Source organism: Buceros rhinoceros, unplaced genomic scaffold, assembly GCF_000710305.1.
Source record: "Buceros rhinoceros silvestris isolate BGI_N320 unplaced genomic scaffold, ASM71030v1 scaffold2313, whole genome shotgun sequence".
Classification (NCBI taxonomy): domain Eukaryota; kingdom Metazoa; phylum Chordata; class Aves; order Bucerotiformes; family Bucerotidae; genus Buceros; species Buceros rhinoceros.
The window spans coordinates 128139-151110 of record NW_010404010.1 but is presented as its reverse complement, the minus strand read 5'-3'; the positions used below and the strand labels follow the sequence as shown (position 1 = coordinate 151110).

At 35.6% G+C, this 22972-nt stretch overlaps 1 protein-coding gene across 1 annotated transcript in view; it reads left to right on the top strand.

Annotated features, from left to right (window-relative positions):
* Positions 1 to 22972, top strand: part of KMT2E (lysine (K)-specific methyltransferase 2E) — a 60077-nt gene that overhangs the window by 6635 nt on the left and 30470 nt on the right. Inside the window, exons 2-7 of the mRNA XM_010133198.1 lie at positions 1209 to 1265; positions 10599 to 10783; positions 17888 to 17999; positions 18333 to 18559; positions 20299 to 20379; positions 21253 to 21311. Coding sequence (XP_010131500.1) covers positions 10713 to 10783; positions 17888 to 17999; positions 18333 to 18559; positions 20299 to 20379; positions 21253 to 21311 — 550 coding nt within the window. The 5' untranslated portion in view covers positions 1209 to 1265; positions 10599 to 10712. The remainder of the gene's footprint in view (positions 1 to 1208; positions 1266 to 10598; positions 10784 to 17887; positions 18000 to 18332; positions 18560 to 20298; positions 20380 to 21252; positions 21312 to 22972) is intronic.

The window sequence follows — 22972 nt, the reverse complement described above, 5'->3', positions numbered from 1 at the left end:
AGAGTGTAGCTTTCTGACTTGATTTTGTTTAGATTCTTAGGCATAAGTGTAGCAGTTAGGTGAAAGTCTACAAACTGCTTCCGCAAGTAAAAGTAGAAGTGCTGTCATGCTGTTCATGTAAGCCAAATGGTACTGATAAAACAGAGAAGCTACTTTTTGGAATCTACCTAAGTGAAAACATGTCAAGATAGAAATTTACTTAGCCAAAATGTCAGACTTTGAATAAATCAAAATAATTTACTTCTTGTGTAGTAGGTATGTGTTAATTACAGTAGACTCCCAAGTCTTATTAAGCAGCATAAAAAAAAAAACTAGCAAAATACTTAGGTGTTGAATGCAATACCAGTATGTATTTGTAGCCACGTGTTTTCCCTTCAAAAAGCTTTACTTCTTTCTGGGAGGAATACTGGGCCTTAGAATTTAGACCTTCCAGTGATGGAATTGCCATGAGGTACACTGTTACATTTAATAAATATACTTAACCCTTACAGTTGTAGACCCGACTTACAGAGTATTTTTATAGAATGTGGCCTGTATTTACTTGGAGAAACACTTTATATTTTGAAATGTTTGTCAAGAATAGTAACTTAAGGTAGTTGGTGTAAGTAACATTTTCTTGGAGAACAGCTGGGAAGTCACAGGCTTTTTTTGTAAGTTTAATCAAAAGTAATGTACCATTTTGTGGTAGATGGAGAAGAATGTTGCAGTGAAACAGCTGATACAAAGAATGACTTAAAGCCAAGATCTTTTTACTGGGAAACTGCTTTCTTAACATTTGAATTTCTGTTTAAAGGAATTTTGCAGTGATACAACAAACTAATGTTAGGTAGCTAGTATATGCATCTCAAAGCAATAAGCAATATTACTCTTGGAAAGTACTATTTTCTTTTACTGTTCTTCATGTGCTGTACTTGTCTTGTATTTTACAATTCCTTGACTCTCTAGCCCAAATGATAATTTTTGAATGGATAAAGTGTGGCAGGTGTTTAGTAAACTTGAGACAGGAAGTGATCAGAAGTTAAATTTTCAATTTGGGGGTTGATTTCTGTAAATAAAAGAACTAAGATCTGTAAGCATGGTATTTTTCTGTATACCTCTGCTTACTGCTTCTTTGATAGATTTCTGTTCAATAAGCCAATTCTTAAAACTTTCTGTAACTGCATTTGCTTTTATTTCCCTTCTACCACTCATTCTTTTTCTCTTCCTAGTCCCATATTTTGTCTAACTTCCACTGAGAGACGAAAAGGAGTGAAGAGGGAGAAGAGGTAAGGGGAAGTCTTCCGTGTTTTAATAGACTAGCATAAATACTTGAGGAAGAGATATCACTTTCCCTCATTTCTTCAGGAATACGCAAGAGCAGCACTTGGGCCAGATAGTAAAGGGAAGATAGCCTACAGCCAGTGGAAACTAGCTCCTCTATATGGCAGAAACTTTGCTAACTGCCAGACTGATTCTAGGTTTATGCTTAGAAGGGCAGCTTTCTTTCCACTGACTGGAGTTGGTGTAATGCATGTAATGGTCTGTATACTGAAGAATTGATAATTACAGGATGGAAGCTTTTAAGTTTTTTATACAGGAATCTTGGATACCATGAAGGAGGCAGGATTTTTTTCTTTTTTGTTCTAGATCCCAAACTGAAGACCAGTTCATGAAGTTTGGATGTCATTCCAAACATGACTGAGGTCTTTGTTGAATGTAAAGTCCAGCAAGTATTCTATCAGGATGTTCAAAAGTATTCTAATGAACTCTTAACTTCACCGTGCTTGTTATTACTCTATATTGGCGCTGGATTAAAAGGAGAGGAGGAGGAGGAGCCTTACCCTGTAGCAGTTTGGCTCTAATAGCCATGTTTCTTAAATGAGTGGGTCTCCCGATCACTATGTCTCTGTCAGTACAATCAATAACTTAAAAAAAAAATTGATAGACTTAGGAATAAAGGGGCAGCTATGAGCAGTGTCCTGGGAGAGGAAGCATAATGATGATCTTAATGGTCTTTTCCAACCAAAACGATTCTGTGATTTTAGCCTTCTGTTATCTGTCATGTGTGTAACTCCAAACCAGCTGTAGCAGGTACCTTTTTTTTTTTTGCTGGCTCACAGGGCTCGTGAGGAGGTGGTGAGGAGGATCTGCCTACTGACAATGTGTAGGTCAGTGTGGATGGCATAGGACGTTATTGAGGGGCTTGTGAGTGAGGCCAGGACCAGTTAATGTTGTGACAAGGAAGATGGGAAAGAAGATATTGCTATGAGAGGAATATAGAGAACGTTAGTTCAATGGGAATGTTTGGACACAAACTACAGAAACATAGGAAACCAGATTTCTTTTAGAACAAGTTGTTTCTTCTATAGGATTTGGTCATTAATGGGTCCTAATTTGTATGTTGTATTCACATTTGTCTTTTACATACTACCCTTTTTTGTCTGTGCAAATTTGACATAGACTGCTAACTTACCAGTTAGGCTACCAAATAGAGCAGCAGAAAGTAGCAAAGGTCTGAATTTGTCCTCATAGTTGTTTCTAAGCCTGCATACTTCATAACTGCAATTTCTGTGGTGTAGCATTTGGAAGTTGGATATCCCTCCTAATCTCTTAGCAAAATCTGTACCATGGTGGAGCATGTCAGGGGAAACAGAGAAGGAAGTTCCTTGTGGGTAAGATTAGTCATTTATTCGTGTATTCTGCTTCTAGGTCTGATTAAAGATGTGTTATCTCCTCAGAAACTGCCATAAATACAATATTCAGATTGCTTTGATATATGTATTTATGCCACATATTTGCTGCATGTATTTTTTTTGGATTTGTGTGTAGATGGACATACACATACTCATACACACAGCATAGTTCACTATTTGAAGGGTATCTATAGAGTATACCATTAAAATGGCATTTTCTATCACTGGTTTTCCAAATTACTTACTGTATAGAGAAGACAGGAATGCTCTAAAATCTTTGTTTTCTTGTCTCTTCTCCCTGTAAAGCCCCTCCTCAATTAAAAAAAAGAAATGAAAGGGAAGAAAAAATTGTAGGCAGAGAAGCCAAGTACGAAAGCTCAGTTTGTTGGCTGTGCAACAGTTCAGGACAGTAGTTCTCACATGCTATTTGTGGACTATGACACACTTACTAATAGGTGCATTTTTACTTAGAAAATTCTCCCCTAAAGGTTGTGCTGGGCATAGGTGTATCAGCTTTTCTTGGCTCCATTCTTGTGGATTTCTTTGTGGGAAGGGTGTTTCCTATGACCACAGGTTAAAATTGTTGGCTTGTAAATCTGACAAGAATTGCTTTTGCTGATGATTGCAAAACATTTATACACATATGATGTAATCAGCAGGAGGGAGGAGGAGAATGTTTAGATTGCATGCTCAATTTTAAGTGTTTGTCCTCTAAGTTGTTTTCCCTCTTTTCCACTGTATGTAGTAGGCTTAATTTGCTGTCTGTCAATTTTAAAGTACATAACTGTGTTCTTGCGTGCTATATTGAGTACCAGGAATTCCAATGTTTTTATCCATCTCCCCTTATAAAGAAAGTATTTTTGAGGGGAAGGAAGGCACAAGCACACCTTGTAGAATATTTCTTCTGATGTGGTAAGAAAATCAAACAGAATAATACCTTTTGGTCATCTGTTACCTGAGATGACTTGTGTAGTATCTAACATCAGAAGTCAGCAGAGGTCTGAAAGCACTAGTACAACCTTGGAAGTCTTTGCATCTTGCCCAAAAGACAACCCTGTTGAGATGGGAAACTGTAGTTACAGAGTGATCCTGTGTGACTCTGTGGAGCCAACCTGTATGAATACAGGGAGATCAAATTGACTTGAAGTTACAAACCAGATTAGCATGCATGCTGGTTGAACTGAAAGGTCTTGCTTGACTTAAGAATTCCATGAAACTAGTTGGTGTATTTTTTACATCTGAATCACTTTTATCTGTAAATCTAGTAACTCTTCTCTACCCTTCCTCTTGTTACTTGGTCTATTGACGAGTGGAAACTTCACTTGTACAGATGACTTTGGTTCAGCAATTTCATCTGTTCATTACAGTAACTGTCAAGTTAATTTCCCTTAGATTTCTCACATCCCTTAAAAATGAATCTTTATATATAATGTGTGTGTTGATACTTAAATACTGCTCTAGGAAACTGTTAGTAATTTTTTGTCTATGTAAAGGATGCGAGTCAGTGAGTTTACCAGTAATCTTAGTTTAGCAAAAGAAAGCCTCTTCTGTATCTGTGCTAAGGGGGAATAAGCTCTGCTTAAACATGGATTGAACTGCCCATTTCCCTGTAAGTTGGCAAACACAGAGTGTAACTTCTCAGATGTTCAGGAGTGATAATAATTCCTACCCATTTCAGTTACTCAGTTTACTAAATATTGGTAAATTATCCCTTTCACCTTTTACATATATTGTAATAGGTATTTAATGTTAATAATTTTGCTTTTAAGGAAAGACAGTTGTCATATGTAGATAGGTTAGAGGGTTTTGATTAGTTCTTTTCCTTCTAGTTATGTGTATTTTTTATACAGACTTTTTGAAGATGCAGAGCATACACAGTATGGAGATCATAATTTGGTTAGTCTACTGATCTTTCTGCAGTGACATTAGTTAAGGACTTTGAGGTAAAGTTGCATGCATCAGTATAAAATCTAAATAATTATTTATCTTAAACCAGTACTGTTTCTCATGAAATACTCAACCTAATTGTAGGCAAATCTAATTATAATTAGATTTTTCTCCCTTAAACTTCTGCCCTACATTTAGGGTGGCCCTGCTAATGCTCTCTGCAGAAGAGTTCTCTGATGAAATCCCCAAGTCTTGAAAAATCTAGACTGTGTAACTTGTTTTTTTAAATCTTGTAATTATTGATGGGTAGTGACTGTTTGAGGCAATTGCTAGAAGAAATTATTGAAGAACCTCCGGTATATATTGAAGTTACAAAAACAGGAACAAGAAGGCTTTATTTTTCTGTAATGCCTAGTGATGGGAGAAACTTGAACTGATTCACTTACTAAAATTAGTGTAGTGTTTTGCGTATGTGAACAATTCTTAAGAGTTGCGCTAAAAAATAAATTTACTGATGCCCCTTTATAAATTAGAAAACAAATGTTGTACTGCACCTTGCTTTGAATTCCATTCCTAAATTTTATAGTGGATTTTTAACCCTAACTTTTAAATGCTTTTTCTCTTTAGTATCTATCACATGACAAGAGAATCTGTAAATTGATTTATGGAGAAGGAAAGACAAGGAACAGTGACATTGTGCAGAAAACTGTCAGATGTACTAATAAGAACAGGAAATTTTTTTCTCTTTTTGAATTTTGTAGCATATGGGGTAAATATGGATTAAAAAAATGAAAACCCCACCTTGTTGTAAGTAGTATATGTTATTATCTTAATATATTTTTAAAAAATGCTGGAGTAATTATCATTAAGGCAAAGAAGTTGTTACTAATGCTGCCTCCAGTTCTTCTCTTTGATTTTTTTTTTTCCCTGAAAGTTTTGCATCTGTGCACCCAGATGGGAGCTTTAGTATTCTTAAAGCATAGATTCTATCAGGCTTCTTAGTCCTGTTTCCTCTTCCCTGTCTTAAAAAAGGCTAAATGTCTGGCAGAGGTGAGCTACCAATGTAGCATGTAAACATGTGAGTTGTCTTCCAGTACACCAAGTACTGGAGCCCAAGAGGTTTGGGCTCTTCTGGCTTGAAAAATATGCTTCGTGATTAATAAAAATAAAGGTAAGTCAGAGTTCTGAGATTTATGTTGTTACTTTCTGTTTGAATGTAAGTACTGGGAACTCAGTTTCTGAATATATAAAAGAAAATGTAAGTAGAAGTCAAATGTTGTAAAAAATAGTTTTCCTACCTTATTAGGGAAAAAAAAGGGAAACAAACAGAAACGTACCTGGAAAAGGTCGTGGAAGAATTTGTCTGGAATCTTGACACTTAAGAGGATGATTGATAGCTGGGTTTATGAAACCTTGTTGGAATCATCTGGACAGTTTGGCTAGACTCCAGGTTCTTATTTTTCAAGTGTACTTTCTGTCTAGGTGATCTATCATCTGCTTGTTTCCTGAAACTGTTCTGTATAGCTTTTGATGGTCCTTTAAGAAAGAAGTGGAAGGAGGGGAAAAAAGATGCTGATAAAGTAGGCCTGGAATTCCTTTCTGCCAAGATCTGACCTTAGCAACTGGATTCAATTTTGAATGTTTGGACCTTGTAGGATTAGGTTCAAAAATACTGATGTAAGTTCAGGAGATTACCTATTTATCTTCTGATTCAAGAGTTGAGCTGTCTGTGTTTGCTGGGTTTTTTCCTCCTTCATATAGAGTGAAAAAGTTTTTTTTCTTCTGCTGTCACACAATTGATCTTAGAAGGACATGGCAGAAAGGAAACGTGGTCTTCATTAGACCACAGAGTAACGTTGTGTAAGTGGAATACCTCAGAGATAATAATGTAAGTTATTTTCTGGTGTTTAATGTGTGAATTATGTTCTTTGTATGAAGCTACACAGATGAATAATCTGGAATATATTGTGCTGTTATAATTCTGTTGTTAGAGCACAATTCTTTTTTAAAAAAAATGGTTCTGGTATCATAAACAAAGTGGGCCATGAGAAGTATGGTTAGGACTTGATATGGCTATTAAGTCAAAAAGCTCCCTTGTATTCTCTAGAGAGAAAAAGAACTGCCATAGAAAATGTAAACCAATATGATTGAATGGTGAAGTGTGATAAGTTTCTTGCAGGAGGTTGATCTTGCATGAGGTAGATACTTTAACCATAATGAACAAAAAGTTTTCTGTTTTTTAAGATTAAAATTGTATTATTAAGGCAAGGTAAAATTTTAACTGCAATTAAATAAATAAAGGCAAAATTTCTTCAAATAAGGAATGTGGTTTCATATAATAAAGCTTTGCTGGTAGGATGATAATGAAGAAAAATCTAAGGAATTGCCAAAATGCTTTCAAAGCTTACAGTGTATTATCACTAAAAGAAAAGAGTGGGCACTAACAGTTCTAAAGGTCCTCAATGGTTCAGATTAAGGTATGGTAGCCCAATAAAGAGCTACATATTGAACTTTGGACCGGCATTCTTCATATGATGCTTTTTAACTGTGTGCCTGAAATAACCTGGACAAACCAGTGTGGTCTTTCTAACTTCCAAATTAATGTACTGCTTGAAGAAAATTTCTCAAACAGTAAGTTACGTTTAATCTGCTTGGATTGTAGGAAGACTTCTGTAGCACCCTTCTTTCCGCTCCTCCTGGCCAATTATTTAAATGAAATCCACCTATGAAAATAGTTTCTTAGAAGGCCATGGGTGACTGGTTGTCAGAATAATGACTTGAATTAGATGGATATTTGCAGAAAATTGGGAAGTACCATATTATCGTAGCAGATAGTATTTTATGACTCGTATAAAGTATCGAGCTTCAAAGGATAAGCAATCACTTTTAAGATTGGTAAGTAAGAAGGTTCCCCAGTGGTGAAATTCTTTTCTGTTCTGAACTTTACAATTTTTGTAGTATAATCCAATAAAAATACTGGGGATATTTTAGCGTGTCGTGATAATGCTTCTGGTTCTGACATGACAGAAAATAATTATTTTCCATCATCCCAAACCTGACATCACAGTGGTGTTTATCATTGGATGGCCTGTAAGGTCACAGTTCTGTTAGTAAGTGAATGAATTTATTGAGGGTCTTCCCCCACCCCCATTATGGGAATTTGTTGAGGATAGCTACTGATAATAATGATCTAGGTTTGGTTGAGTTAACTTGACTATGTAGGTATTGCAAGCTGGTGGCCTCCATTCTTTGATACTGAACTATAGGCAGAGAAAAAACACTGGAGGGCTTTGTGTGTGTGTGGTAAAGACCTGAAATCTTCAGGTGGTAAAAAATAATGAGGTAGCATTACAGTCATGTTCTGCTTCCTTTTAGATGAAACAACTTCTGTTTAATGCTGTGTGTCAAAATAAGTTTGAATTTCTCAAGTTTCTGATTTATTCAGTGTAGATTAGTCTTTCAGAATTTTTGAGTGAATTCTGATTAAGGCTTCTGTATTTCAGTAGGCTGCAGTATGGGAAGAAGTTTGTCCTGGCTCTGTGTCCCATTCTCACTCCACACTGTTCTTCTTTCTTCTTTTCCTTTTTTTTTTCTTCTGTTGTGTTCTCTTGGTCAGAGATGATGACATTAATTGGATCATGCATTAGCAATGGTTTTTATCTATACATGGTTCCTTTTTTCTGCACTACTTTTTAAAAAAAGCTCCAAATTTCACATGATTCTCAGATTTGATAACCATCTCTTTATTGACAATGAAGGTCACTTGAATATATGGAGAGTAGGTAAACTCAGTTGGTTTATATAAGTTTGCAGATGCCATAGCCTATGAGGCAACTGTCTAAGGTACGTTCTTCACTTCCATCAGTCTCCCAGGCATTTTTGCCTACATTAATTTCCAGTTGTTACTCTACCTCGTCAGAAGTATTTAAAGAAAATTCAATTAATAAAATGTGTTCCACCACCAAAAGCAATTTTAAATATGAGAAATATTTATCTAAGTGAGGACCTTGATCCCAGGCAGTGGGTGTCCAGTATATCTTTTAGACCTGCTTTGAAACACTTCTTTCTTAATACTTGTTACTAGATAATTCTAAAATTAAATCTCTATGATGCTAACTATTTGTTAGCATAGGTGAAACTGCAATTGGTAATAAAACAACCCTTAACCTGTGTGATGGCCAGTTTACCAAAACTAAAAAGTTGGTGGTTATCTTTCAGTTATCGGGTAGCAATTAATAGAATTTTTTTGGTTTCAGAAGAGGAGAACTAAAAGGTAAGCTGACGTTTGCTATAAGTTGTAGAAGAGGCCGTTCAAGGTTCTATCCCATGAGGAAGATGAGCCAGAGGGACTTGAGGTTTCTTTTGTGCCTGCAGCTAAAAGTGCTGTACACCTGGTTTTGCTTTAGCAGGCTTTTCTTGCTGCTTATGCTTGAAAATGGTATGGTTTTTTCCTTAGTTTTATGCATAGGTAGTGATAGAGTTTGAGATTTATGGTATTTGATAAGAAAATGGTTAGTGTTTAAAGGAGGAAAACAAGATATCCCAATGGCTAGTTGGCCTGATTGCTTTCCAGTTCACTGTATTTGGTGACTTGTTTAGTGGGACTAAAACACAACTTCTGCTGTCTAGAGGGAGAATGAACTGTAGAAAGTTTAGACACTTAACAGCATGCCAAGATGATTGATGTTAATTGCCAGACTTCAGTAGTGAGATAAAATTTAAGAAGTTAGATGAAGATTCAGTGCCAGTTCATACCTTACAGATACCCTGTAGATGCCACTTCGTTATCCTGAAGATACCGACTTTATAAAACAAGCAAATTCAGATTTAAGTACACAGTGCTACTATGAAGTCCCTTTTACAAGTTCCCCACTTTTCACTGGAGCCTTTTTAGTTTTTTCTTGGCTATCTAGTGTTTGGCAAGGATCAGTACATTAAAACATTTGATCTCAAAACTGTTTGGCTTTTGTAGACTCCATCTAAGATACTACACTTTGTCAGGTGGGAGGAGTGTATTTATTAGGCACTGTATATGCTTCATTGTGAAGTGGTCTGTGTTCTTGCAGTAGAAAGAGTTTGCAATTACTCATTACGCAAATACTGGAAGAGGGGGTATTTGCTTCAATTACTCACTTGTGGAAAACTTTGTCTATATTAGGCCATAAAAATGCATTAGTTTACTAACGCGTGCATAGAGACGGCTGAGGTGCTATGCTCATTTCCCCTCTGAACTTGGTTGGGTGCTCTACCCTACCTGGTAAGAGGAGTGGGAGGCAGTAGTAACTGGCATAGAGGTGGAATTATTCACTTGTGTGTGTCACGCAGATTGTATCTTTGCAATTAAAGATATCTACAATCTATCTACAGTTAGAAACTACTAATAATTCTTTTTAGTTTACTACTTAAAAAAAAAAAATCACAGAAGTGGCACCTGATGTGGTATTTTCTGGTGGTGATCTATTAAAATGAGATGGAAATTGTTTCATGTCATTGATGTGAATCATTGGATTGATTTTGGTTTAAAGAAATACTGAATGTGAGTAATTACATTGTTTCTTTTGACATCCTGAGTTTGTATTGTGGACATGGAAATTTTTTTAAGTGCAAAAAGAGTGAACAGTTCTCTCTAAGAAATACTCAAAAAATTCTGTAACCAGGTTGAAAGGTACAGCAACTGGACTCAAACAGAGCAGTGTTCTGAGCAAATGTACCACATTCAGTAATTTTGGTGTAAAATGAGTCTTTACCTCACTGAATGTGATGGGTTTTTAAATTATTAATTTATATGATCATATTTTTGTCAGTTTGTGATGTTTCTAAGTTCAGGACTGAAGATCGTTACACTTAATTTGAAGTTAACAATTTTTAAAGACAGAATTTTTTTTCCTTTTGCTTGTGTAAAATAAAGCTGAGAAAATAATTGTGATGGATGAAAGTGATTTTAAAAAAAAAAAAATTAAACAACCCACAATGTAAAACTGCATGGTTTTAAAATGAACTGACTTAATGTTTTGCCTTTTTTTCTCCCCTTTTTAACAGAGTTTGTGGATGCACTTAGATGTTTGCAATGAGCACTGTGGCTGGCATGCCCCAGTGTTTTGGATACCAATGCATAGGACTCCGTAGTAATCGAATTTATCAGAAACGAACGTCATGAGCATAGTGATCCCGTTAGGGGTTGACACAGCAGATACTTCTTATTTGGAAATGGCTGCAGGCTCAGAGTAAGTATGTGAACACATTTGTAAGTTTTCTCTTTTTTTTTTTTTTTCATTCTACCTAGTGGGTATTTTTTGAATACAGTTTGAGAGGATTTAGGAGTCTTCTTAGTTTTACTGAATCTTTAGTTACTTAACAGCTGTCACTTTAAGTCAGTTTCTTCCTCTACAGGAGGATGGGAGGGGATAGTTTGGGTTTTTTTGTGGATGTGTGGGGTGTCTTTTTTCCCTCTGATTTCTCGGTTGGTTTTGCACTAGTAGAATATATGACAGGTGAGTTTCTTGGCAAGAGATGGATGTCAAAAGATGATAAAGTTTAAAAATCAAGAGAGTTTGTGTAAGCCACAGTGAATCTTGTATACTTCTTTGCATATACATAACAAAAAGTGTTACATTCATCATGTATATTTACTTGGGTTTTGGTTTGGTTTTTTACCATTTGAGATGCTGTTACTCTCTGCATTCCTCTAAGCCTTGCTGTAGTAACATTAAAGACTTTCCTTGTTTTTAGTTACTGTAAAAGTACATTTACATATTTTAGATATTGAAACAATGGATTAGACATATTTTACATTTATGCTTGAAATCTTTTAAGTCAAAGATAAACTTCATAAAGTGGTCCTTCACTTAACAGGTGTAATGAGTAACAAACACAGAATTTAAATTGCTTACTTGCTGTCTTTGCTTAAGACTGTGTGCTAAGTTCCATTAAAAAGCAAACGGCTTTCCTTCCAAACTTAGAAAGAAAGGTTATGCACTGTGAGCAGAACTTTTGAACAGCTTTTTGAAGGGATATTTTTCTCCTGTGCTTTTGGTTACATACGAGGCTATTCTAACTTCATGCCATTTATCTGAAGAAAAACAAGATTTGAAGAATTTGAGGTACTTTGTCACATCAAATTTTTAAAGCCATTTTGTTGATCTCTTGTATTCACAAAATCTTGTATTACTGGTTTTCTTGGTGCAGAAAGGTTTTGAACTTGAATGACCTGTTCACAGCTCTCTTCATTATATTTTCCTGTGGTTTTCTTACACGTTTAGAGAAGGTCATGATTCTCAAGGTTGCTGACATTCCTTGCAGACACAGCATGCCATGCTGAAGTTAAAATAAATACATACGGTTGTCAATATAAACAAAGTAGAGTTCACAGGATGTTATTTCCTTGATACTGTGGCATGGCGACCCAATTAGGAACTGCTTTTCTTCAGCTGTTAAGTGACTGTTACCAGTTAGATTAATTTTTTTCATCTCTGCCATACTTATGTTGAAAAAATGTGTAGTTGTGTGATTGCTTTACGCTGATTTAAAAGCCACGTCACTGTCTAAAGAAGCATGACACAAAGGTGTGTCCCTAACCTACCAGCTTAAACATTGTAAACCTTTTCTTTCACTCTCTAGGCAATTTACATGATTTTTGTACATTTTCTTCTAAAGAGTAGCACATTGGATATAGACTGTATTGATCATAGATTGTCTTTGGGCAAGTTCTGGGATTTCTCAAGAGGGAGGAATTGGAATTTCTTCACTGTGACTGACAGGTCTGATTTTGCTTCACCACTTGCTGAAGCATGAGCAAACAAGAATGGGGGAATGGCAAATCTGATCGTGCAGAGAAGGAGCCCGGGAAAAAACTCGTAGCTTAATGCAGTTTCTTACTGCTGAGAGATTTTTTCCTTATGCTGCAAACTAAGGGATAAGCTTATTAAAAGGATGAATAGTTTGTGATGACGTGGTTTCACATACTATTTTAAAAATTGTAGCAAATAGTTATGAGGAGAATAACACTCATTAAAAGGTTTGAAAACTGGGTGAAATAATCTGTCTCTTCTGTTAGTTGTACCTAAGTGGACTCGCCAATGGTGGATCGATCTTTATAGTGCCATAATAGTCAGAACATATATTCTGCCTTAATTTGTAAAAGGCTTACTAAAGATTAACATGCTCACTTACTGTTAAAAGACCTTGCAATGGTAAGCAGAGCCAGCTGTTTTGGAATGCTCAGAATGCCCTTCCTGACTTGAGAGCATTAATGTAGCTTAGAGTGTGAGTTGGGAAACGTCATGGATGGTACTGCTGTCCTGTTTTTAATGTCTGTGGTTTTTTTAGAGAGAAGGCCTGTATAATGCACCCAACAACCTCAGTATGTGGATCGTTGTACTGAGTTCAGTATCCAGGACAAAAGATAGTGAGCGTTGTTGTAAATAAATAAATTATTTAAACAAATGAAAACCTAACCTCCTGTGGCTGTTGTTGCAATAGGAATTTTGTGTATGCATGTGTTAAGTACTTTAGGACAGCGGGAAGCTTGTCAGTTCCTGCAGATGGTATTGGGCCAGCCTATTCTTGCAGAGCCTGCTACAGGATGCTTAGGTAGCAGAACCCACTCTGTGGCAGAGAAGTAGTGCTCAGTTCTCTGTTGTCTAGTTAGTGAAGCCCATCACATGATTTTAGTTAGATGAAGTGTCTTAATTTAGAAAATACCGGTTTTCATAAAAAATATGTTACCTTCCTTTATCTGAGCTGAACCTTCAGCCAGATACTGATCAGGTGGGCTGGTGAAAGGGGAAGACAAATCTAAGCCCCTTGAGAATCAAACTGGTGCATAGAAGATTGGTGCTGCTGAACTGTGCTTGGAAGGCAAGAGGTTTCTTTTGGAGTTTTGATAAATATTTTCAGGAAGTAGTTAGCTAAGTTTTCATAGCCTGAAGCTTGGATACACTCCTGTGTCTGAAAATTCTAGTTTTAGTGAGATGGTTTTCTTATTCAAATACCTATGTTTTATAGAAGTGGTTTCTAAGAACTGTTTTTTATTTCAGGTGTTAGTTGAAAAACACTCGAGTTTTTTTTATTATTTCATGGCCAGCAACAAAACAGTATTTAAAAGGAATGGAGGTGGGGGAGATAGGATTTTTTTTTTTTTTTTTAAAGAATAATTGACTATTACTTAGAATGGTCAATAGTTCATTCCCTTTATATAGGTTAACAATAAGCTTGAGGAGACTGAGGTTTTTGTAAACTGATGTCGTGTTGCTTACTTAATTTCTCACTAATGCCATCTGCTGGCAACGTGCAGAATGTTTTCAGCTTGGTTGTACTTTAAAATATGTACAGTAGGAAGTGACCTAGAACATGAGTTGTTTCTCTTGCAGAATGAAAATAGAGATTTTTTTTTTATAGGTGTATCTTTGCTTTAAAAAATGTATTTGAGAAAATACTATGTTACTGTTTCCAAGTTACATGTTTCCAGGGCATTCCAAGGAATGTCTTAAATCAGTGCAGCCCAAGAGCATGGAGGAAGCTTTTTTGTGGTGCTTTTTATTTTGTTCCTCATGAGTATTTTGCATGTTTTTTAACTGCTAAACACAACACTTTACAAATATATATGAATGACAAAATGTCATAAGTTTATCATGGTTTGTTTAATATTTGTTTATTTTAGGGTGTAATATTGCTTTATTTTAGGGTGTAATATTAGGATTTTGGTCTAACTTCAAATACCTACATTGTCATACCAATGCTTCAGTCTTGATAAAAAATAAAAATTCCAGAAATGTCTCCCGTAGTTAGACACTAAGAGTGCAGTTATTTGAAGTAAAGCTGAAAAATGTATTATGTTCAGAAAGCTGACAAGCTTAGTACCTCACTGTTACAGAACTGTCCTGTGTTCAAAAATACAAGCAAGGAAAACAACATAGTGTTCTTTGGATCTGAATGGTTACACTTTCTTCTAAAAATTTGCTTTTTGGGATGCCCATAAGAATGCCAGTGATGAGAGTAGGGTGGTTGTCTGTAATACAGTAGTTAGTGCCTTGCTGCTTGAGCCCTGCTACTTTAGTAAAACAGATTTTAAAAAATTTGTTTTTAAATTAAGTTTGTATATCATGTTCTAATCAGTTGCAATTAAAATATTTTTAGTCTTTAAGTGTTTACTTTAAGAGGTATTTCTTCACAGAACTCTCCAATTCTGAGATGCCTGTTTGAGAAGAAAGCCTTGATCTTTGGACAAATAATAGTTTAGAGGTGTGTTTTCTGTTTAAGGTCAGGATCATATACATGGTGGGCAGAAAAGGGGTAACAAGATATTTGATGAAGGGCATATTAAAATATTGGCAGACCTGTCTGCCAATGTTAAGGTTATCTGTAGTTCTGTGAAGAAATGATACTCATTCTATACTGCTTGTGGGATGAATATCACTTTTCTGTTGACTGTAAAGGAAACCTATTATGATTAATTCCTAGCTTCATTGAACTCTCCACTACCTCCTTCCCATATTTCTCGGTCTCCTCCGTACTGTTCCCCACCCCAGTCTAGCATTTGAGAGGATAGATGTAACAGTTACATTCAGAACTCTAGTGGGCATCTGTTACAATCTGAAGGACTATGTGTGACCCTCCTGGAAGAGCATTTGAAAAAAGCTTTGCTGAAAGCTGATTCTGCTCTAATTTTGTGTTTGTTAGAACTTTTTTAATACGGAAGCTTAATTGCCTTTGTGTTTCACCTAATTTTCTCCTACTCTTTTTTTCTGGCTTTCCTTGCTCAAGTAAAGCTGTGCTTTTTCCTTTTTAACCCTGTACTCTGAGTCTGTTTTATGAGTATTAAAATAGTTGGGGATAAATGCATGTGTGTTCGGTATTTTGTTTAAAGTGGTTTATAAATTGCTAGAGTAGGTAGAAATGGATTTAGGGAGTAGCGTACATTGTCTTCCCTCATCTTCTGCAAGAAATTTAGAATACCGTTTTAATTTTTGTAGTCAGTCAATGACCTCTCTTTTTAGGACATTTCCATTCTGGTATCTTTCACTGAATGCTCCCATATTGAAGTAGCTGGTATTTAGGTCGTGGTAGCACTTATTTTTAATGAAGGAAACTCACCTAAATTAATTTTGGCATTGCTGAAGGATGGATTGTACCAGTCATTGCCTGCCTGCCCCCTCCCTGCTCCCGCCCTCCCCCACCCCCATCAGTAAGCCTTCCTATTCTGAGAACTGTGTGATTTCCATGTACTGAAGCAAACAAGACCTAGGCTGAGCATTGAACACATAGTGCATAAGATTAACCATGCTACTGCTTGTCACGTTCAGTAAATGTTGGGAGAATAGGAGTAAAAGCAACATAGTGGTCAAGATCCTCTTCAACTGGAGAAAGGGAAGTTCATTTCTGTCCTAGCCACGATGGATTCATTGGCATCTTGGTTGGCTAGTTAGTCAGAAGGATTAACTGAATGATGACGATGTATAATTACTGCACAAATGCATTATGTGAGTAAATTGGTAAAGGCAAATTTGTTGGAAATGCACAGGTTTTCCAACTTCTGTCTGGTTTGTGGGTTTGTTTGTTTTTTTTTTATTTACTCATGGGTTTGATATACCTGGCAAATTCTGAGCTGCTTCTAGATGATAATTCCAGCAAACTCTGAATAAAATCATTTTCAAGTTGAGGAGGTAAGAGTGAATGAGGATTTTTCTAGATTTAGGAGGTAACGAAGGGCAAGTGTTGTCAGAGTTGTTTTCTTTTTCTAATGTTAGTACTTCTAATGATTTGTGCATTCATGTGTTTGCTTACTCTAAAAAAAATGCAGCTGGTGACTTTTAGAGACATTAATGTTTTAGAAAAGATGTTTTTCCTTTGGACTGTAGAAACTCAAGACGTCACCTAAGAGTTTTTAAGTAGTGTTTCTTTTTAAACAATTTTACCATTGCATACATGGGAAAAAAGCTAATAAGAAGAAATGAGCCACCAAAAATGGTAGCAGGACACTTTCAAATAGACATGAAAATGCTTTATGTTGTTTTTAGAAAGCTAATGATTAATTTCATTCTTACATTTGTTGGTAACATTTTTTTGTAAGTTGCTGGTGTCCTTTTAAATAAACCTAGTGTCACTTCATGGCATAACAAAAATGCCTCTTTAGTATATTAATGTCTAAGAAAAAACATATCTCTCAACTTCAGATTCAGAAATACTAGCTTTATTTAAAAATCCAGTTCAGGAATTATTAAGGTATTTGTGATGGGAAATAGACTTCATGCATAATAAAATTAAAATGAGAAAAGTGAACCAGGCTTCATTTATGATGTGAGTCAAAAGTTCCTACTTCAGTTTTAGAGATAGTCTGCCCTGCCTTTCAATATATAAAAAAGAAAAAAAAGCCCACCCCCAAACAAAAAAGCCCTTAAAATACCAAGCCAAACAAAATTAAAGTAACTCGTTTGAAGTTTGTCCTAGTGTTACTGAATCGTATGGTGCAATGAAAAAGTTACGAGTTACTAAGTGTGCTTGCATATGCATGTGAATGTAACTCTGAGGAAAGGTAATGAAGGTATAATTTCTTGTGCTCAAAAATATCTTTATTCTATTATTCCTTTTTTTAATGTTGTGGTTTAGTGCATATAAATCATACTTTGTATGTCAAAGAAGGCACCACCTTTCACTGTAAAACCTATCACATTTTTCTCTTTTTTTTTTTCTCTGTAAAGATAAATGGATAAACTGCATTTCTTAGCTATCTCTGCCCTACTTGCAATTTTCAGTTGTAGAAGCAGTACTTTGCTGCCTTGAGTACTGGTTGTTGTGGGCAGTGCTACCGCTAGATGTCATTGCAGAATTGAACAGGATTGTTGGTTGTGTAGGGCTGTATCAGTTTGCAGCTTTATGAATTACTGTTTCTGTATTTTTTCATAATTAAGCTAAGTCCTCTCTGCAGCTATGTAGGCTTGGACACACAGACTGATAACTCCCTGACAAAATTTGTAATGTGCTTTTCTGTCCCAGAAAAGGTTATGTCATGTGATTCAGCATGCATTAAATTTTTTGAGAAAAATTTTGTAGTTCTACAGAGGCATAAGTTCTCTGTCACTGCATTTTGAATGAAAGAAGAGGGTTGCGTTTCCTTTTTTCTTCTCTTTAGGGGTGAGGGGGTCTTTGGGAAGAATCCGAGTTTGTCATGCCCAGTGTGTGCATGTCTGTTCCCCACTCCCCCCTGCTTTTCTATGCTCCTTTGAACAGGATCAGCAGGCAGCTAATTAGAAGTTAGCAACAAGTACCTGTAATTTATTAATATAAACTACATATTAATTGCATTTATTTTTCTTCTGTCTTTTGCCTTGCAGACCAGAATCTGTAGAAGCTAGCCCTGTGGTAGTTGAAAAATCGAACAGTTATCCACACCAGTTGTATACCAGCAGTTCGCATTCACACAGTTACATTGGTTTGCCCTATGCAGTAAGTTTCTCACTAAGTATTCTGTATAAAGTAGATTATGTAAAATCTGCTGTTCTGAACTGGAAAAACTCTTGATTAATGCCTACATTTTTATATTTTATTGGGAGCTGGGTAAGTTGACTAAAAATGGTTGATTAGAAGCAGAGTGCACTTACATGTAAAAACATAGTTGAGAAGGTAGAAAACAAGAATGAGCACTGACAAACAATTTTAAACTACTACTGAGATAAGTCTCTGAAGTTCTTTACAAAGTGAATTCTTACACTTTGGCTTAAATAACTGTCAGTGTATGAATATTTAAGTGTTATAATTTACTTCTCAACAAAAATCTAGGACCATAACTATGGTGCTCGGCCTCCTCCAACGCCTCCAGCTTCTCCTCCTCCATCAGTGCTTATAAGCAAGAATGAAGTAGGCTTTACCACTCCCAACTTTGATGAAACCTCCAGTGCTACTACTATCAGTACGTCAGAGGATGGAAGCTATGGAACTGATATTACCAGATGCATTTGTGGCTTCACACACGATGATGGATATATGATCTGTTGTGACAAGTGCAGGTAATTAATATTAAATTAATTTAAAGGGTAAAATTCACTTAAAACTTGAAGCTGCAGTGAAATTAAGTGGAAGTAAATGGTGGTTTAATTATGTTGAATCATGGTATTTCCTCCATCAAAACAGTGTTTGAAGGTTGTATTGCCTTTCTAATAGGCAAGGTAGTTGGTTAAGGTCAGTGAGTATTTTACACTTTATTCCAGTCCAAATTGACTACTCTCGCTCATGCCTTTACTTATGCATTGCTTCTTAATAAGGACATACCTTTTTCCTCTATAAAAAGTATATCTCTTTGGTATTTTGTGCAAGGTATTTTCAAAGAAAGCCCTAGGAACTACTGCTTAATCTGCAGGTACTAAATAATAAAGCATCTTGGTAAATTATGTATATGTAAATCAAGTAACTTGAGAATGCAAAATAATCCAAAAGAAACTTCTCAAATATTGGTTTCTCTGTGCATGATCATCCTGATAAGAACTCTTTAATTTTCGAAGGACCTATTTTTAAGAACTTTAACTATGTAAAGACTAACCTAGATTCTTCGTTGAGTAGCTGAAGTTAAATGTTTAAACTTCTGTGTTCGTGCTTACGCAGTTACTTGATCGTAGTAAAATAAACAGGTTCTGTTAAATACTTAGACTTGGAAAAACTTGCTTAGAAATTTTGAGAGCTGATACACTTAACAAGAGAAGGCAAATCTCATGTTTCTGGGCTTCTTATTAACCTGTATTTTTACATTCAGTACACTTAAATGCTCCTGAAGTTGGTAGATTGTTTTGTATTTCTAAAATGATTGTTAACATTGAATTGAATCATTAACAGTTGTTAACATTCAAACTTTAATTTGAGCTCCATTCTTCTGTCTGCTTATGTAAGGAACTGGTTAATTTTTGATGGTCCTTGACTCTGATGATCTTTTTTCTTATTTTAGATGTATTTAGATGATCTTTCAGCAATGGATTTGTAGGCAGTCACCAGTTAGAGTCTGCTTCTTTTGAAGAAGAGGTCCTCTGTGAGGACTTGGAGAGAGTTGTGATAAATTAACAAGTGGGAAGATGACAATTTTTGTGTCCCAGTTTCTTCTAGCAATGAGGGGATGAGCATAAACTACTGTCCTAGGTTCACCTTTGGTCTAGCAAGCAGCCTCTGCTGTGGGAAGCAGTTGAAGCTCTCCCTATGCTGCACAGTAGTGCTACCAGTCATGTGGGAGGGTTGTACAAAAACGTGTGTTCTATTAAAAAATATAAGTTAAGCCATATATTTGTCTATATGTTTTTACATAGAAAAAATACTTTATAGATATAAAAATAGTATTTATATCTATGTTCATAAAAGGAAATGTAGTCCTTTTATTTAAAAACAGAACTCGTGTTAGTATGTAAAGCCTAAGTCTTGTTTCTGAGGGTATTTCTCTCTCTTGTTCTTTGTTGTGATAATTTACCATTTCTTATTTCCAGTGTTAGAGAAAAATTTCCAAGAGGGAAAATGAGTCTAAAGAAGCAAAGAGACATCAGGGGACAGCCACAAGATTGGAATTACAGTGATCAGTGGAATAGACAATCAGCTAGCAGAGTGGTGGTGAAGACAGTGATTGAGATGTAGTTTTAGGCAGTATTCATCTGAGTAAAGATCATGATGAAAAAAATAATGACTCTGTTTCTCTTTGTGTGTGTATATTATGCACACAAATTTAAAAATTTTACTGAAAATTAAAAGGTGTGTTTTGTTTTGTTTTTTAAAGTGTCTGGCAGCACATTGACTGCATGGGGATTGACAGGCAGCATATTCCTGACATATATCTGTGTGAACGTTGTCAACCAAGGTGAGCGGTTTAGTTTTAACTCTAGATTAGTAGATTGAGTAGAGAATATAAAAAGAGGAGGTACTGGAACAACTAACAGATAAAACACAGACCATGTAGCATAGTCCGGATAGTTCTAGTTAAATCTGTGTTTCTGATGCCGATGATCTTACTGGTCTACATTCCCTTGTTGACAGCACTCGCTGTTTCACCTCCCTAGGCAGCACAGGTAAACCCTTGAAATCCTTATCAAAATAACAGTAGTTCCTGGGTTCTTTCTCAGGCTGACACAATCAGTCTGTCCCATATCTTGTTTCATGGCTGTCATGCTTTGAGAACCTTTAACAGCAGTGTTTTCAGGTCAGCTGCTTCCCTAGTATTTCTCAGTGTCTTTTGTTTTTATGGCCCCATTCCAATAGGCACGGTACTCACTTGGAGGATTTCTTGCTCTGCTGTGAGTGTTTGTATGCCCCCTTCAAACTTAGTCATATATCATGAATTACCAATAAGTGATTTTTTTTTTTTTATTTCTGAGAATTATTTTGGAAGTTGTTGTATAATACTCGTTTTTGTATAGTGATGATTATTTTGAAGGATCTGCTGGAAAATGACTTACTGCCTGTTTATCTGTAAGCGGTGGACGAACTGTCAGTCTTTTCTCAGCTATCAAATTTCATTATGTTTTCAAGTGATTTGGATACTTGTACGTGCTTTGCATTAAAATGGAATGTAGCAGTGCAGAACTGATGCTTTTTAAGTATCTAAACATTTAGCTAGTTTACTGTTTATTCTGTAATAGTGGAATATGATAACTTTGAAAAGGTCCAATTTAATGTTTAGGTATATTGATGCATAAGTGAGAAGACTGGAATAAACATTATTTTTTCATTTCAGGAGTTTAGATAAAGAAAGAGCAGTGCTGTTGCAAAGAAGGAAAAGGGAAAATATGTCAGGTGAGTAAAGCTTTAAAATTTTTTTCTTAGTAAAAGTTACAGACTAAGTATACATCAACTGTATAGACTTTTCCTTCATAGTATAGACTACACATATCCTCGTACTAATCTCTTAAAACTATTCTATTGCAGGTGATGCTGCTGTCTCTAAGAATTACATGATAAAGATTTAAAACAATCTAGCATCATTTTGAAAGGGAATCCTAATTCAGATTTGTTGGCTGTGGATTTGGGTGGGTGTATTGGCATGTTTTGGGGTCTGTTTTGATGATGAGAAAAATTATTAAACTTAGGTAATATCATTATATGATGTTTTGAGGGTTTTTTTGCCATTGATAACTAGATGAGGCTTGTAGTGCACGTACCTATTTCAGACTCTGTATTTTATGAAATCAGCTCTCCTACTATTAAACTTTCAGAACTCAGCCAGCATGACTTGTCAGGAGTTCTGTCCAGCCACTACCAAAATATGCCATGGGTTTTGTGATTGACAGGTGATACTTCTAGGCTCTTCTGCTCTAAACTGTAATTTGGGAGGAAGTCATCCTCCTAAACTTAATATGTTTTACTTTCAAATTGCGTCTTTGAAATACTGCAGTAGGTACAAGTGTGTATGTGTGTCTGTGTGTTTAGGATTTCTTTAAAAAACACCATGTAGATAAGGTCCTGCTGTGTACTTCATAGGCCTTCAGAAAATTGTAGAGTGTTTGATGTTATAGAGAAGTGTGTGTGGCTTATTAGTGCTTCCTGGTGCAGTAGACATTTTCTGCTGTGCAGTGCTAAGCTGCCTTCAACCTCTTAAAAGACTTCAATGACTGACTTAGAACACCATGATCATTTTTTATTTATTTTGTTTTCGTTTTAACAAAACCAAACTTTGTAACATTCGGTTTGACCGGCTAGATAGTGCAAATTTTTTTTTTTAATTAATTTTTTGCAGATCCTGTTAAAATAATGGAAGTAGTAAGTTTGTAATTCATTTGGACTTAATGAGTTCACTAAGTGACACGGTATTGTGAGAATGAACTTGAATCTACATACAAGCTAGGGGAATTTGATCTGAGGTATTTAAGTCATCTCTTAGGATTTGTAGCCACAGTATCTGATGGTTTACAATAAACTTAAGATAATCAGAATCTTAGCAGGATCTGAAGAGATTTTTAGCTTCCTTAATCCCAGTGATCAGTGTTTTTAATCTGTTTTATGTATTCACTAGGAAAAGAAATATTAATTGGTAAATGTTAAGTATCAAAACAGAATGAAAACAGATAAATTTAACTGAGTCTTAGACTGAACAGAATTAGAAGTGCAATATTAATTACTATGATTTGTAATACAGAACTTGAATGTATGCTTGCATCTCTAGTTTTCATTTAGCCAGTATATCTGCTTGGCTAAATACGCTTTTTATATTTCAGTCAGACTTAAAAATAATTCTGGGTATGAATTATCTACCGAATGAAAACAGATAAATTTAACTGAGTCTTAGACTGAACAGAATTAGAAGTGCAATATTAATTACTATGATTTGTAATACAGAACTTGAATGTATGCTTGCATCTCTAGTTTTCATTTAGCCAGTATATCTGCTTGGCTAAATACGCTTTTTATATTTCAGTCAGACTTAAAAATAATTCTGGGTATGAATTATCTACCATGAG